This window comes from Alligator sinensis, unplaced genomic scaffold, assembly GCF_000455745.1.
Source record: "Alligator sinensis unplaced genomic scaffold, ASM45574v1 scaffold216_1, whole genome shotgun sequence".
Classification (NCBI taxonomy): Eukaryota; Metazoa; Chordata; order Crocodylia; family Alligatoridae; genus Alligator; species Alligator sinensis.
In genome coordinates, this window is record NW_005841868.1 from 2244293 (window position 1) to 2258101 (window position 13809).

Below are 13809 nucleotides of genomic sequence, written 5' to 3' on the forward strand. Positions count from 1 at the left end.
TAGCTGAGGACTGCCTGGGAGCTCTGGCCCGAGCTGCCTCTGGGCCCACGGTTCCCCATGCATCCCTGGTCTGAACCCCAGGGAGTGGTGGTGATGGCACCCCCACCTAGGCAGCTGCTGCTGGTGGGCGGAAGCAGGATTCCCATGGAGCCACCTTCTGCAGCCCCTGGCCCGATCTACGCTGCATTCCTAGCCCTTGCCCAGTGCTGACGGAGCCTGGGCCATGGCCACCATTGTCGCCACTGCAGCACCAGGCAGAGCTGCTGCTCTCCTCCCCATGCTACCTGGGCTCTTCCCAGGCAGTCCTGACCTGCCCCAGAGCCTGAGCCATGGGGCCTGAAGGTGCCAGATAGCCCCGCTGTGGCAGCCACGTGTGGATCCCAGTGGGACACAGGCTCTGGGCAACTGCAGCAGGAAAGCCTTGGGAGGGGGGATGACCTTCCTTGGACTCCAAACCTCACACACACCTCCCACACCCATTGCCCAACCATACAAAGTACCTGCATACTTTTGAGTTTTTCCGTGCATAACTTGGAGTTTTTAGCTGTGCGATTTAAAATTGCAGTTAATTGTGACTAATTTTTTTAATTGTGCAGCTAATTGTGATAATTTTTTTAAATTGTTTGACAGCCCTACTATGTGAATGGGCACTAATTTGCTTGATGAATATATTAAGTTTAAAAAACACAACAAACCAGTCAAAATAGTCAAAAGATGTCATTAGTCCCATAGTTGTTATAGAAGTGTACATCTCTTATTCAAACTCATAAAATAAAATCTACCCTTCTTGTGCATCTTGACACTACCTCCAACACTTTACTGTCAGTTACTTTTACACCTGAGTTAATACCACACCTGGATTAACGTTTTTAGTTAGAGCTAAAAAGAGTCTTCATGGCTGTGAAATAGAAGAGAGACATTATTAGGATAACAAACAGCAAAATTGTAAAAGTAAGTAATGATTGAATAGTGGAACATCAAGATCATTAAAAGACAGATGGTTGTTAACACCTGTGGAGTGGAAAGAGATTAGCAGGGATCAAGGAGAGAATAATGAGCCATGAAGCCAGTTGACTCTCATGGCTGCCTGAATGGAAATGCCACTGCTTCTCCTGAGCAGCTGGTTTTAAAGTTTGGGTGAAGCAGGAATCAAAGGGATGTGCAACTGCACCCTCCTGGATCCTTCCCAGTATGGTCCCCACCTTTGTTGCTAGGTTAAACAGTGGAGGGGTTGAGCCAGTTATCTTGAGTATTGAAGAGAAAATTCAGTTGAAGTTCCAAAAATCATGCTAATTGAGACCAGCCCCTGCGTGATTACAAAAGCTGGTGGCTGAACAGTAACGTCCCAAACCATAACTGAGTCTACGGTATAACAAATTGCGTTTGTAGAGTCCTTTGTTAACATTGTTCAAGCAGCAGACTTCCTTCTCAAACTAGAGCAAGAACTTTTAAAAAACATTTTAAGGGAAGAAAAGAAACTACATTGCAGAGAAACAGTGAGTGGAGTGCAGTTGTTTGGCATTCTGCAGCAGATGCTTCACTTGAAATCCTTTCTTTGCATTGAACGCCAGGAGCTCAATGTTTATGAGTGAATGGTGGTGGTAGTTTATTTACAGCTTTTGCTAAAACGATATAATAACATTGACAATAACATTTACATAATAATAAAATAATACAATTTATGGTGGTTGGTGAAGGTGTACGATAGAATGACATTCTGCTATTTTAAACAACATAAAAATAAAATATAGTATCTGATGATACAAAAACAGATCAAATGAAACTATATAATATTGTAGAGTAAAAATTTTAAATTTCAGAATTCTCTTCTATTTTCCACCCTCCTCCTTTATGCAAGTAATGTAAAAGCACCCAAGGAGTACAGGACTGCAAGTTTGTTAGAGTGGATACAAATGGCTTTTTTCTTTATTAGCCTAGTACTTAAAATTTTCCACTGAGAGAGATCCCTGTTAGCCATTTTGTGAAGACAGCCTGTTGCGTGAACAATATGTATTTGCCTAGGATAGCCTGGTACAAATTTGAAAGCTGTGGCATGCCATATTCCTTGTACTGAGGTGTTGTCAACTAATGATGTGATAAGGGTTTGGTATTCAATTAACAAAATGCATTATCTCATCTATCTGGTTTACCTCTCACTATAACTGCTTAGTCAAATCAGGTAGCAATACGTATCAGTAGGGTGAAACAGAAGTGGTCTGTTAAGTGCGCTACATAACAATTTGACACATGGTGATGCTGAATGCAACAATAACTTGACTAGCTAAGGACCAGATTAGCTTCTCTGAAGAGGAAAGGCATAGGATTTCACCTTTAGTTTCTATGCAAGTCTCCCATTAGATCTGATTCTGGGTGGTGCAGGAGTTGCAGGTGCTCATGCACTCTCTGATTAGGCCTACTTTTACTAGCCTAGTGTGGTCCTAACACTGTCACATCTCCATTTTTTCTCATCTGCAGGAAGGCAGAGGTAGTGTGGCTGTGAGGGTTGCCCTGGGGGAAACGCAGCTGGTTCAGGAAGTCCGCCAGTTCCTGATCGATAATGGAGTCAGCCTGGATTCCTTCAGTCAGGTAAGACCCTGACAACATAGAAGGAACTGTTGTTTGCTTATGAGAGTCTTTCCCTTCCCTTTGGCATCAGTGAAAGTGTGGGGGTGCAGAAGTTGGGGATGGATTGCATTATAACATGTTTTCACAAAGATTGCTTTAGTTGAAGGTTGTGGGATGTTGGACTTTGGGGCTGTCTGTGCAATACTCTTCTGTTTAGAAGGGAGTCATTCCTCTACTAAAAAAACTGAGGACAGAGAGAGAACCCTGTATTAATGGGCAGTACACTGTGGACTTAACAAGCAAGATGTGTGTTAAAAACATCTGAAAGCCAGTGTACCCACCCATATTGATCATGTTGTGTCATCAGCATGAAACTTGAGACTTCTGTAAGCCCTCTTACCCATCACTTCCTTGTGCCTAACACCTGCAGTGTAGTGGATATGTGTAGATGACAGCTGTCTGATTTGGAGTCACCAGCAATGGAGTTGAAAGTGTTCATATCCTAAACTTCTATGAAAACTTGAACAGTTCTGACTTGTCCCCCTTCCCACTCTTGTTTACTTGCACCTTTCTGTCCCTGAAAATTCAGGGCTCTTTCTTCTTGCTTGCATATGCTTCTGAGATGCTGAAGGTCCTATAGGAAACCTTGGGCTAGTATCTCAGAGGTGTTTAGACTCCCTTCAGTATAAGATATGAAAAGCTAAGGCTCTTCCTTTTTCTCATTTAAAAAATGTTGACTTTGTTCAGTTTCAAGGGTGTCAAAGATACGGCCTGTGGTGCTGCCTATGGTCTCAGAGTTGACTTGCAGGCAGCATGTGGTATGCACCAGATGGGCCCCATACATTGCACCCACAGATTTTTCATGCACCCCAAAATGAAACCTTCTTTAAAGTAGGATGTGACAGCTATTTCTGGGCTTTCAGAGCAGTAAGTGAGGAACTAGTGTTTGAAGCTGGAAGGTAGCGGTGTGTGGGGGTCAGACAGCTGGCCCCACAGGCAAATGGGTTTTCTCTGCTATTGCATCTAGATTTCAGTGACAGAAAGTGCCACTGTATACAGCTGTTTAACAGTTTGCCATGTCACCAGGAGGGGTATTAAATGGAGCGAGTAACAAACTTTCATTTCAGACCCTCTTTAAAGAAATCCCTGCTGTCTTCTCTTTCTCCCCTTCAATCATTAGGCATCTGGGGAGCGGAGTAAAACCGTGATCCTAGCAAAGAACCTTCCTGCTGGTACTTGTGTGACCGAGCTGGAGGAGGTGTTTGGTCGACATGGCAGCCTTGGACGGGTGCTGCTCCCAGAAGGGGGAATCACAGCCATTGTGGAATTCCTGGAGCCCACAGAGGCCAAGCGAGCTTTCACCAAGCTGGCCTATTCCAAGGTTAGTATGTGGAGTTAACCCTTTGAGGTTTTGCATCTAGGTTAGGCAGACTGAAGGAGCCCTGATGTCAGGGCCTTCTTGACTTGGGAAGTTGAGAATCATTTTACCATAGCTTAAGACAGTGGTTCTCAACCTTAATAGACTTGAGACTTCCTTTGGAAAATGCCGCTGTTTAGTTTTCACTCATTTTTTGAATACAGAAAAATTATAGATCAATTCGGTTGCAAAAAATTTGGAAAGACCATGCTGAGTCAGAATTTTTAACAGTATGGATTCCTATTTGAAATCTCTGGGTTTATCTTGTTAGTCATATTTCTACACTCACCAGTGCTAAGTGGAAGTAATGTAGGTTCTTGGTTAATGTAGACTGGCTGAAAGAAAGAGTCTCTAAAAAGAGGAGAAATGCGATGTACTTTAAGGAGAATTACATACCCTGAGTGGTAAAAGCAAAAGTCACTGCTTAACATATATATGATAATCCCCATACTTTTGTCCCTTCAGTTAAGTTCCACTCCAGTTTCTAGCATGCAATCTAGTTGGGTGTGTTGGAAATTCCTTACTAGAACCTTCTACTGTAACTCCAATAAGAGAGAATTAGCCTCATAATTTTTTCTGCTACTACAGCAGTTCTCAACCAGGCAGCTGTGACACCCTGGGGTGCATGGAGGTCTTTTCAAGGGAACTACAAGGTGCCACACAGTGTTAGTACCATTGGGCATGCAAACATGGTTCAGATGATTTAAAACCAGAGATTTCAACTAGGAATCCATAATGTTAAAAACATTTTGACCTGTTGTGGTCTTTGAGTCCTTTGCAACAGAAGAATTGCTGTATTATTTTTCTGTAGTCAAAAAAAGAGAGGTAAGAGCTGGCATTTTTCAAGAGGTGCCTCAAACCAAATGAGGTGCCTTGAGTAGAAAAAGATTGAGAACTACTGTGCTACAATAAGGCTTTTGAGAACCCAGAACTGAGATTCAAGCTTTCTGTATTTTTTTCCCTATCCCTCACCTGCAGAGTTTTCCTTTTCTCCTTTATCTGTAGAGATCCTTATCTGTTACTCTTGCAGTTCCAGCATGTCCCTCTGTATCTGGAGTGGGCCCCTATGGACGTCTTTTCCTGCCCACCCCCTGAGAAGAAACAGCCTGAGACACCAGAAGAGGCAGAAAGAGCAAGGCTAGGAGCTGGTAAGACTTTGGGGAAGATGCATGTGTTTGTCTTATTTTTTCCATAGAATAGTGGTTACACTGTTCCTGTTCTGTTTGGAAGCCATCTCATCCTGCACTGGATCTTAATTATGCAAGGCACTGCATAAGCGGGTAGTAGTAGCTGTCCCCAATCCAAATATCCGGCCAACTGAAAAACAAGCCAGAACTGATTAAACAAATGGCTTCTGGAAAGGGGTAGCCTTATAGTTTACAGCATCTGTCTTGGTCTGGGAAAAATGTGGTATGGTACAGTTGATGACTTTGCCACAGACTCTTTTGTGATCTTTGGGCAAGTCATTAGATTTATTCTCTTCCTCATGTGAATTGGGGTAGCCCTTCTGTACTTCACAGCAGTGTTGGGAAGACAGAGTCCATTAATGATTCTGGGGTATATGATAACACTGCATTGAGGGCTACTTAGGTACCCAGATAGGAGGGAAGAGTGTAGTAATAAATCCAGTAGTTGTGGTGCTTAAAGCACAATCTTGCTCCTCTGCTGGCTAGGAAAACAATCTGACACCACAATGTTAAAGCAAATCGACTCTTCCCCCAGTCCCAAACTTCATCGCAAGATAACACCTTGGCAGCTATAGTCACCAATGCTGCAGATGTTCCCCACAAGAAGGGGTTTACACAGCTGAGCACATGCCCATTGGACATGTATGTCATGCAGCCCCCTCCTGGAAGGGCTTTTCAGCCTAATTGAGGGGCCAGGCTTAAGAGTCCTGGCTCTAACTGAACAATGGAAGCAAGCGCCAGGCAGCAGGGCTGGGCCAGCTGATCGCCTGCATGGCAGACCATGGATCTGTGTGTGCATTTATGTGCGTGCCTGTGTTAATTTCAAGCCCGACTGCACGCCTTGTGCGGGTGAATTCCCATTGCTCTTATTGCAAGGACGTGACCTTTTTTTTTTTTTTTTATATCTTCCTCCTCCTATCCCTGGGGCTTTTTAACGTTTCTCTTGCATGTTTGGGTCCTTAAACTCTTTTTAAAACAAACGCAGAAGGAGGCTGGATAGCTTTGGGTTGATTTTTAATTGTTTTGCTGGAAACCTTTTTAAGACAGGGTGGGAGGAAGCTGATGAAAAGCTTTTTCACTGTTCTGTGCACAGGTCATGAGGGAGGGACAAAGGTAGGGGGGAGCCATTTTATCTCCCTGTAACCGAGACCCTCACCTCAAGATAAAGGGCTTTAAGCACAGGAGCTCCTGGAAAGCTGCTCGGGGCTGATAATGGTCTTTGCTGTCAGCCTTCGGCACTGTGTGTTTGGGGGAGGGAGCAGGGCAGGAGGCAGCAGTAAATTCCACAGCCTGATTACAATGAAGCTCCTTGTGGCTGTGCGTGACTGCATTTTATTGTGCTAACCACAGATGGAGGCACCTTCCCCCCCACCATCACCACCTCCTTCTCACTAAATCTTTTCCCTCTTCCAACCCATTTCTTTCTTTAAAACCAGTGTATTTTCTGCTCAATGTTTGCTAATTTCCAGAGTTTCAACAGGGGTAGAAGCAGTTAACAACACAGATAACAAAGGACTCTAAATTCTTGCTGCTCTGAAAACATGTTTGCCCACTTAGATTTTATTAACCTTAACCTGAGTATCTGGCTAAGAGCAAGTCTTGAACTGAAGCAGAGATCTTTTTGTATATTGGAACCAACACCTGTCATGATGGGTGGAGTTTCCTAGTAGCCTTCTCATAGAATGAGATAGCATATTTGGTGGACTTGCCATAATCACAGCTTAATACCCAAGGAAATGCATCTACGTTGGCTTTTCTAAGATCCAACACTGCTCCTATTTGTTTGAAGCCAATTAAAAACATTAAATCCCTTTCCCCCCCCCAATTAAATTGTGGGTTAGGGTTAAAAAAAACCTTTATTTGAAGTCCATTGTGATCAGGGGCAAGATTACCATTCACATAACTTTCTTTGGTGTGGGCCCAAAGGGCTTCAATGAGTTTTACATGTTCCTCTGAAGCATCTTGTACTGGCCGCTGAAGCAGGAGGCCAAGACAGGCAGAACCTGGACATGAAATGCTGCCTTATGGCCGCTCTGCAGAGCGCTGTTGGTTGACATTATAGGTGCGTGTCTTGCTTGGGTGAGGCAGACAACCTACAGTTGGTGATGAAATATGTGGGGTGGGCAGTAAAGTTAATGGATGGGGAATGAGCAAGCTCAGCACTTAAGGAAATCAGCCTTCAGATACTGTGGCAGTGGACCATAATACAAACTTACTGAGATGTGGAGCTGTGCTTGATTGCTCGTTGTCCTTCATCTTTTGCTCCTGGAAGAGCAGCTGAAGAGTTGGCCTGCAGTTTGACAGTGACATCCCTTTAAAGGAAGGGAAGACCATGAACTTTATGGGCAAGACCCTCCCATCTGGGCATGGATGTTTCTTGAAGTCAGCAGTACCTTTAACTGATGCAGGGCTAGCCCAGAGGGAGAGTGTGGGGAAAGGTGCGAGTTTTAGCTGAACGTTCTGAAAGAGCCGTGTGCTTTCTAGACCTAGGATTAAGGTTGGACACAGAAGAACGTAGCAAACAGGGCCTCGGAGTTCTCCATTCTCCACATGGATTGGAGAAAGCAGAAAGTTTGGGTTTTTTTGTTTATTTTTAGTGGATTTGAGGGCACAAAGTTTCCAGCTCAGGTTTTGATGTTATCATTCTGTTATTCATTTTGTGTCCCTTCTCAGCCTGTGTTTCCCTTTTTTGCTGTTAACTTCATCCCATCTCTAGAAAGCTAGCTTCCTTGGCTGTTTTATTGCTATATTTCTAGCTTCCTCGGCTGTTAAATAAATCATGAAGTTCTTTTTCCCCTTCCCTTTTTCCTTTTTCTTTGCTCTTTAAGACAGATAGGAGGGCTGTATGTTCTACTGATGTTAAAAGGACAATATTATCATTGTTGCCATTTCCATTAAAGCATAAAAGAGCTATTTAATGACAAAGACCTTGAAGATTAATTAGAAGTTTAATGTGTTTGGTTTGGTTTTTTTGAGAGTGGAAAAGGGCTGGGGGAGGGGAAGTCTTTTCAGAACTTAATATGGTGAGCAAGTAGAATGAAAATGAACAAAAATAAGTAAAGGTCCCTTTCAAATGCATAACTGTTTAAAACATCGTCTCTGACCTTTATGCAGCAGAGGCTGCTCACAAAGGGGGTGTCTTGATGCAGCTAAAGTGATGTTAGCCTTTAAACATCTTAAAACTCAAAGTCAAAGAAGATGCGTGCAGTCTTTGCTATGCTGTGCGTTTCAGGTGTTATGCTCTCAAATAGTGGCAATAGTTTTGTCTCAGTGCCAGAGAGTCTTCAGTAATACACATTATATTGCTAGTATTAGAGGATTTTAGATGCTGTGCTATCACATACCAAAGAATGATGCTGTTGGACCTCAAGATTGGATAGCCATCCATGATGCAATGTGCAGTAGTCCTGAAGGGCTGGGCTTCCTGGATGCTACCTTGTAGCACATAGGTTGCAATGCAGCCCTGTAGCAGAGCCTCTAACAAAGGTGCATTGTTTTAGAAGAGAATTAAAATGATGTTTTTGTTCTCCAGTGCTACAATGTATAACAGTTAGGCTGAGCTAAGTTCAGGGAACTTTGAAAATAAAACCAACCTGATAGAAGCTCAACCATTACAACCAGCTGCCTTAAGAGTGTGCTTGCTTATGTTGAATATACTTCTCAGTTGTCCTCTCTTCCTGTTAGAATTGGGACTTTACAGGCCTGATTCCTTTATGTACAAATGTAGGAGTAGAATTATTACAACAGATATGATTGAGAGTCTCTGCCAGGACAACCGTGCACTTGGAATTACTGTTGGAATTTCAGGGCAGGGTGGAGAGGTAAATGTAAAAGGATCAGGTTTGGAACAAGTATTTCTCTGGGTTCAGCACCATAATATCTCAATGCCTAGAGAGCAGTGTGGTGGAATTCAAAATTCAAATCACTCTAAGAGCAAGGCTGTCGTGGCATACCTGTGGTCATGCTATTTGCAGTCATGCTTTCAGAAGCACCAGATTTACTTCAGAACTGTCATTAAATACATGTAGAAGAATTTTCCATTTATAATCAGAGTTTTGACTCTGAGCTGAACCAAAACACAATGACTCCCTTTTATGTCCCCAAGTTGGATTGGTTGGCTATGTGCTTTTATGCTTGCTCTGTTTTGTTTATAGGAGCTGAGGGAATGAAAGAGGACTTGGAAGAACTAGCAGTAGAAGAGGAAGATGAGGAAGAAGAAAGTGTTCCAGGATGTACCCTGTTCATCAAAAACCTCAGTTTTGCCACCACTGAGGAAACACTGAGGGAGGTAAGTAGTGGGTGAGGCTAAGAAACTGGGTGTTGCATGTATCTAGCAAGCTAGTGCAGCTGGGCAGGAGTGTCTTGATCAGGGTCAAATGGTGAGTGGGTGATTCAGCCTACATTAGAAGCAGAGATTTTGTCTGGCTACCAGCCTGTCTGAAGTTCTTTTGCTTATGTGTTTTAAAGAAGTATTAATAGTGCTCTTAAGTGATTTTCAGCTTTCATCTTAACTTTTACAAACATCGGTAGCAGGTGTAGTACTTTGCCACAAGTAAATTGGACACAGAAGTGTGAGGTAGCTTTGTTAAGATTACATACCAAGTTACGAGGGCCAAGAAAAGTAACCAGGGATTCTTATTCCTATGTTCTGGTCTAGCCACTGGACAACAATCTATTTTTCCTGTATTAGGACTAGCAGCCAGGCTGCCACAAGTACTTTATAATTCCTCACGTACAGTCCTGCGAGGACTGATGTCTTGGGGATACTAATGAATTAATTGGCAATTGTTAAAAAATAGGTTTTTGTGTAAAGCCAGTGTCCTGGTAGAAAAACTCAGTATTCTATAGTAATGATTGCTGCAGCTTATTTTAGTGATAGTACAGTGTCTGGAATAACTAGTTTGTGACTTTTTTTTTTCCTCTAATAAGTGCTATGAAAACTGAATATATGATTATATGTCTTCCTTGGTCAGTGTGTATGCCTGGAAGTGGAAAGAGCCAACTTCCTCTTTCAGTTGCTTTAAAAGGGGCATGTTAAAAATTGTATTTTGACCTTAATTGCAAAGAGAACTAAGGAATGTGCAAAACTTTTCACAGGCATTTTCCAAAGTGGGAGCTGTGAAGAGCTGCACGATCTCAAAGAAGACAGACAAAGCAGGTACACTATGAATTGATGTGTAGTTCATCTGGGTAGCCAGTTGCATAACTGTTTGAAAGCTTAATGATTTGTTCAGAAATGCACATGCTGAAAAGACTGAACCACTTTACTGGACCTTTATGCCTGTAACAATACCCTAACCCTACTACAAATTGGTTGAAAACAGAAACCAAAATGACCTTCCCCAAGTCTGCATTGAAACATATCTCCATCACTAGATATGCAAAGTGATTTAAGGCCTTCCTCCGAGATTGGGTTGGAAGAGCCAGATTCTACAGGATCACATGCTAAATAGATTTGGTGCCTGTGCTGATCCACCCTGTTCTGAATGTATTTGAATATCAAAGAGAAGGAAAGAATATCATGGGAGGTCAGGGACGGAGCTGTCTTACAAAGGAAGTATTGACTAAATCAGCCAGGTCTCTCCCCAAGATATGAAATCAGGTTGGGCTCCACTTTGTAACAAACCACTTTTTGTATAAGGTCAACTGAAGTCTCCATGAAAGTGCACCCAGCTGTTCTTTATGCCAAAGTCATCTTTTGAAGAGTCTGAACAGACTAGGCTGGCACTTTTGGTGTTCTAGCCCTGTTTTTGTGTGTTATCTAAGGCGCATGCTGTGTGTGGATCTAGGACAGTCTCTGGTTTCACTCTAGTTTCCATGGCAGTCCCTTTCAGTCTTCAAAGAGTGGCTTCAGTAGCATAGTGCAGTCAAGCTTTGGAAACTTGCCATCATGTTTTCTGGTTTAGGGCCTTATTTATGAGCTCTTGAAATCACGATTCCATGAGTACATTTCTTGGAAGCTTTTAGCATGGCCTTGAGCATTACAAACTTCTGCTGGGTCAGGGAATAATTAAAGGGCTGTAGATCACATTAGCTGTTAATCATTTCTAGTGGAAGTTCCATCCTTCAGTACATAACCTAGGATTGAAAAGAGTGACCATACAGGAATTATGCAAGCATCTGCTAGTTTCACATGTCTTTTGCAGAGCTCAAAGGCACTCTTGACACACATATGAAATGTAGAGCTCAAACCAATTGATTAAGTGAAATATGGCAGGTAATACTCTCTGGATTGTAAATAAATCTCAGTCCTTCTTTTCACAGCTGAGACATTTGTACCTTGGTTTGGAAAAGCCCTTGTATGTAATCACTGCTCTGGGCTCTGCAGCAGGAGTAGTTAACTACTTTAAGAGCACTGCATGTACTATAGCCTTGGTAGGGGCATTACAACAAGATAGCAAACAGGGTTGTGTTGACTAGTGAGACCATTGGAAAAGTCTATGCTTGGCAAGTGGGAATAGCATTACATCTGTAAAGGGCAGATGCTTTAGGTGCACCAATCATTGTGGGAAGGAAGGAAAGCATGAAGTTGAAGACTGTCCAATTGGAATTGCTGGCTCCCTTTAACAAATCAGTTATGCTCCTGATGTGTAATTCTCTAACTAGCTGCTGGTTTCTGTTCACCTATAATGGGAGGAGATCAGACACCATTGTGCTAGTATGCAGAGGCAGCTCTCAGCCCCAACGATTTTTCATCAAAAGGACGAGAGAGAATGTATTATTCCCACACAGGTGTCTTGCCACAGTGCCATATTCAGGACTCTCCTGACTAGGTCCAGTGTTTCTAACCACAAGATCTTCCTTTCTGGCTAGGTATCTATGTGGGTAGCAATTTTTTTAAGGTTCAGTTTACAATAGTTTAAAAAATAGTTTGTTTAGAGACTTTACTTCTTGATAGCCTAACCGAACTCTGAGGGCGCATCCCGATGAGCGCGCACATGTGGTTTGTGGCACCACAAACTGCATGTGGTGCACTTGCACCCATTCACTGTACTGCAGATTTGCAGGGTGACACCAAAATTTGATACCAGGAGAATCCTGGCTTTAAAGAAAAAGACCCCCACTGCAAAAAGTGGTACATATTTAAGTCACATATTTAGAAAAATGTGGGTGAAACCTTATAATAGTTGACCCTAGACATGAATGGCTGTTGTTTTGGTAAGACCTGCATTTAATGTTTTGTTTAATGAGGTAGCTCAAAAACTATGCATGGATTTCCATCACACACTGTTGTAGCATGAATTCTTTTTTACATCCTGTTCTCGAGGATGAGGGTTTTTTTCCTGAAGCCTGAGAATATCACTTTTTTTTTAATTATCAGTGTTTGCTCTAATTTCCAGGAATGGTTTGGGTTTTCATTGTCTGCCATAACCTGTCCCAAGTGTGTCGTTTTTGTGCTGGCCACCATTAGATGCTTCTCACCAAAGGCTCTGCAACTCTCATAGAACTAGTCTCTTTTTCTGGCAGGCACTTTACTTTCCATGGGCTTTGGATTTGTGGAGTACAAGAAACCAGAAAATGCTCAGAAAGCACTCAGGCAGCTCCAGGTAACAATGGATGACTCGAAGTTAAACCCCTTTCCACAGGTGTGGTGGGGAAAGGGGTAAGCCATGAGGCAGAAAATCCAGCCAAGCCTTTTGGGGCTATATGCAAAATAAAATGACATTCAGATGGTAACATTGCTGGCATGGGTCAGGGCCTGCTCAAAGGAAGATCATGTTGCTGGTTGCATAGTTGGCACTGGCAAGGCGCCATTTAGGACAGCATGTCTGCTTTTCTAGTGCTGATCCAATAACTAGGTGCCTGAAAATCTGGAACCTTGCTGAGTAAACTCATGAAATTGTACAGTTCCCTTGCACACTCAGCATATGCCCAGGTCACAACAAATTATGGGATAAATACTGCTTAGCATTTGTAGCACCATTAAGCCGCAGAGCTCAAAACTTTACAAAAGCAAATTTGGAGATTATTTGAAGGCTAGAAAGACCACCACCATCCTCTAGCTGACCTCCAGTATGACAAAGGGCTTAGATATCCCTATGCACTCCTGTTGTAATCATTCCCTCTAGGAACCCCTGGGTATATTTCTGTGGTCTGTGTTATGCAGGAGTTAAAGTCAGATGATCAAAGTGATCTTTATCATTCTTAAGAACCCATGGATCTGTTTTGTGGATGGGGCGAGCAACTAGGGAACAGAAGCAGAGAGTAGACATATTAGACTAAAGTCAGGTAGAAGGCAGGGCAGGATGGTACTTTAAAGACTAATTTATTCAGAGAAGTATAAGTTTTCCTAGGTTACAGCCTACTTTGTCAGATGCCATGAGTGGACTATTCTGGGCTATAGCCTGTGAGTGCTTATTTCTTTCTCAATGAGTTAATCTTTAAGGTGACACCTTGTCCTGCCTTCTAGGAAACAGAAGGATGTAATTTCTCTAGTGCAGCAGTAGAACCCCAGTATTCTCATTTCAGAGCCCTGTGACATCATGTACACTTTAATCCAGCAAGCTCCCATGTTGATTTGGCCCAGAAGGCAAAGTGGCTTTTACCTTCAGAGTTTCATAGTAGGTAGGGTCGGAAGGGACCTGAGCAGATCATCAAGTCCGACCCCCTGCCATGGCAGGAAAAAGTACCTGGGACAAA

The 13809-nt window shown here is 42.8% G+C and overlaps 1 protein-coding gene across 4 annotated transcripts in view; it reads left to right on the forward strand.

Moving 5' to 3' along the window:
* RBM19 (RNA binding motif protein 19) overlaps positions 1 to 13809 on the forward strand; it is a 121658-nt gene that overhangs the window by 17584 nt on the left and 90265 nt on the right. For 3 of the 4 annotated variants that reach the window (XM_006016794.3, XM_025193064.1, XM_006016795.2), the window contains 6 exons: positions 2476 to 2586; positions 3746 to 3946; positions 5013 to 5130; positions 9324 to 9457; positions 10267 to 10327; positions 12637 to 12716. In XM_006016794.3, the coding sequence (XP_006016856.1) occupies positions 2476 to 2586; positions 3746 to 3946; positions 5013 to 5130; positions 9324 to 9457; positions 10267 to 10327; positions 12637 to 12716 (705 nt within the window). The remainder of the gene's footprint in view (positions 1 to 2475; positions 2587 to 3745; positions 3947 to 5012; positions 5131 to 9323; positions 9458 to 10266; positions 10328 to 12636; positions 12717 to 13809) is intronic. The other variant, XM_025193067.1, reaches the window with a different exon arrangement.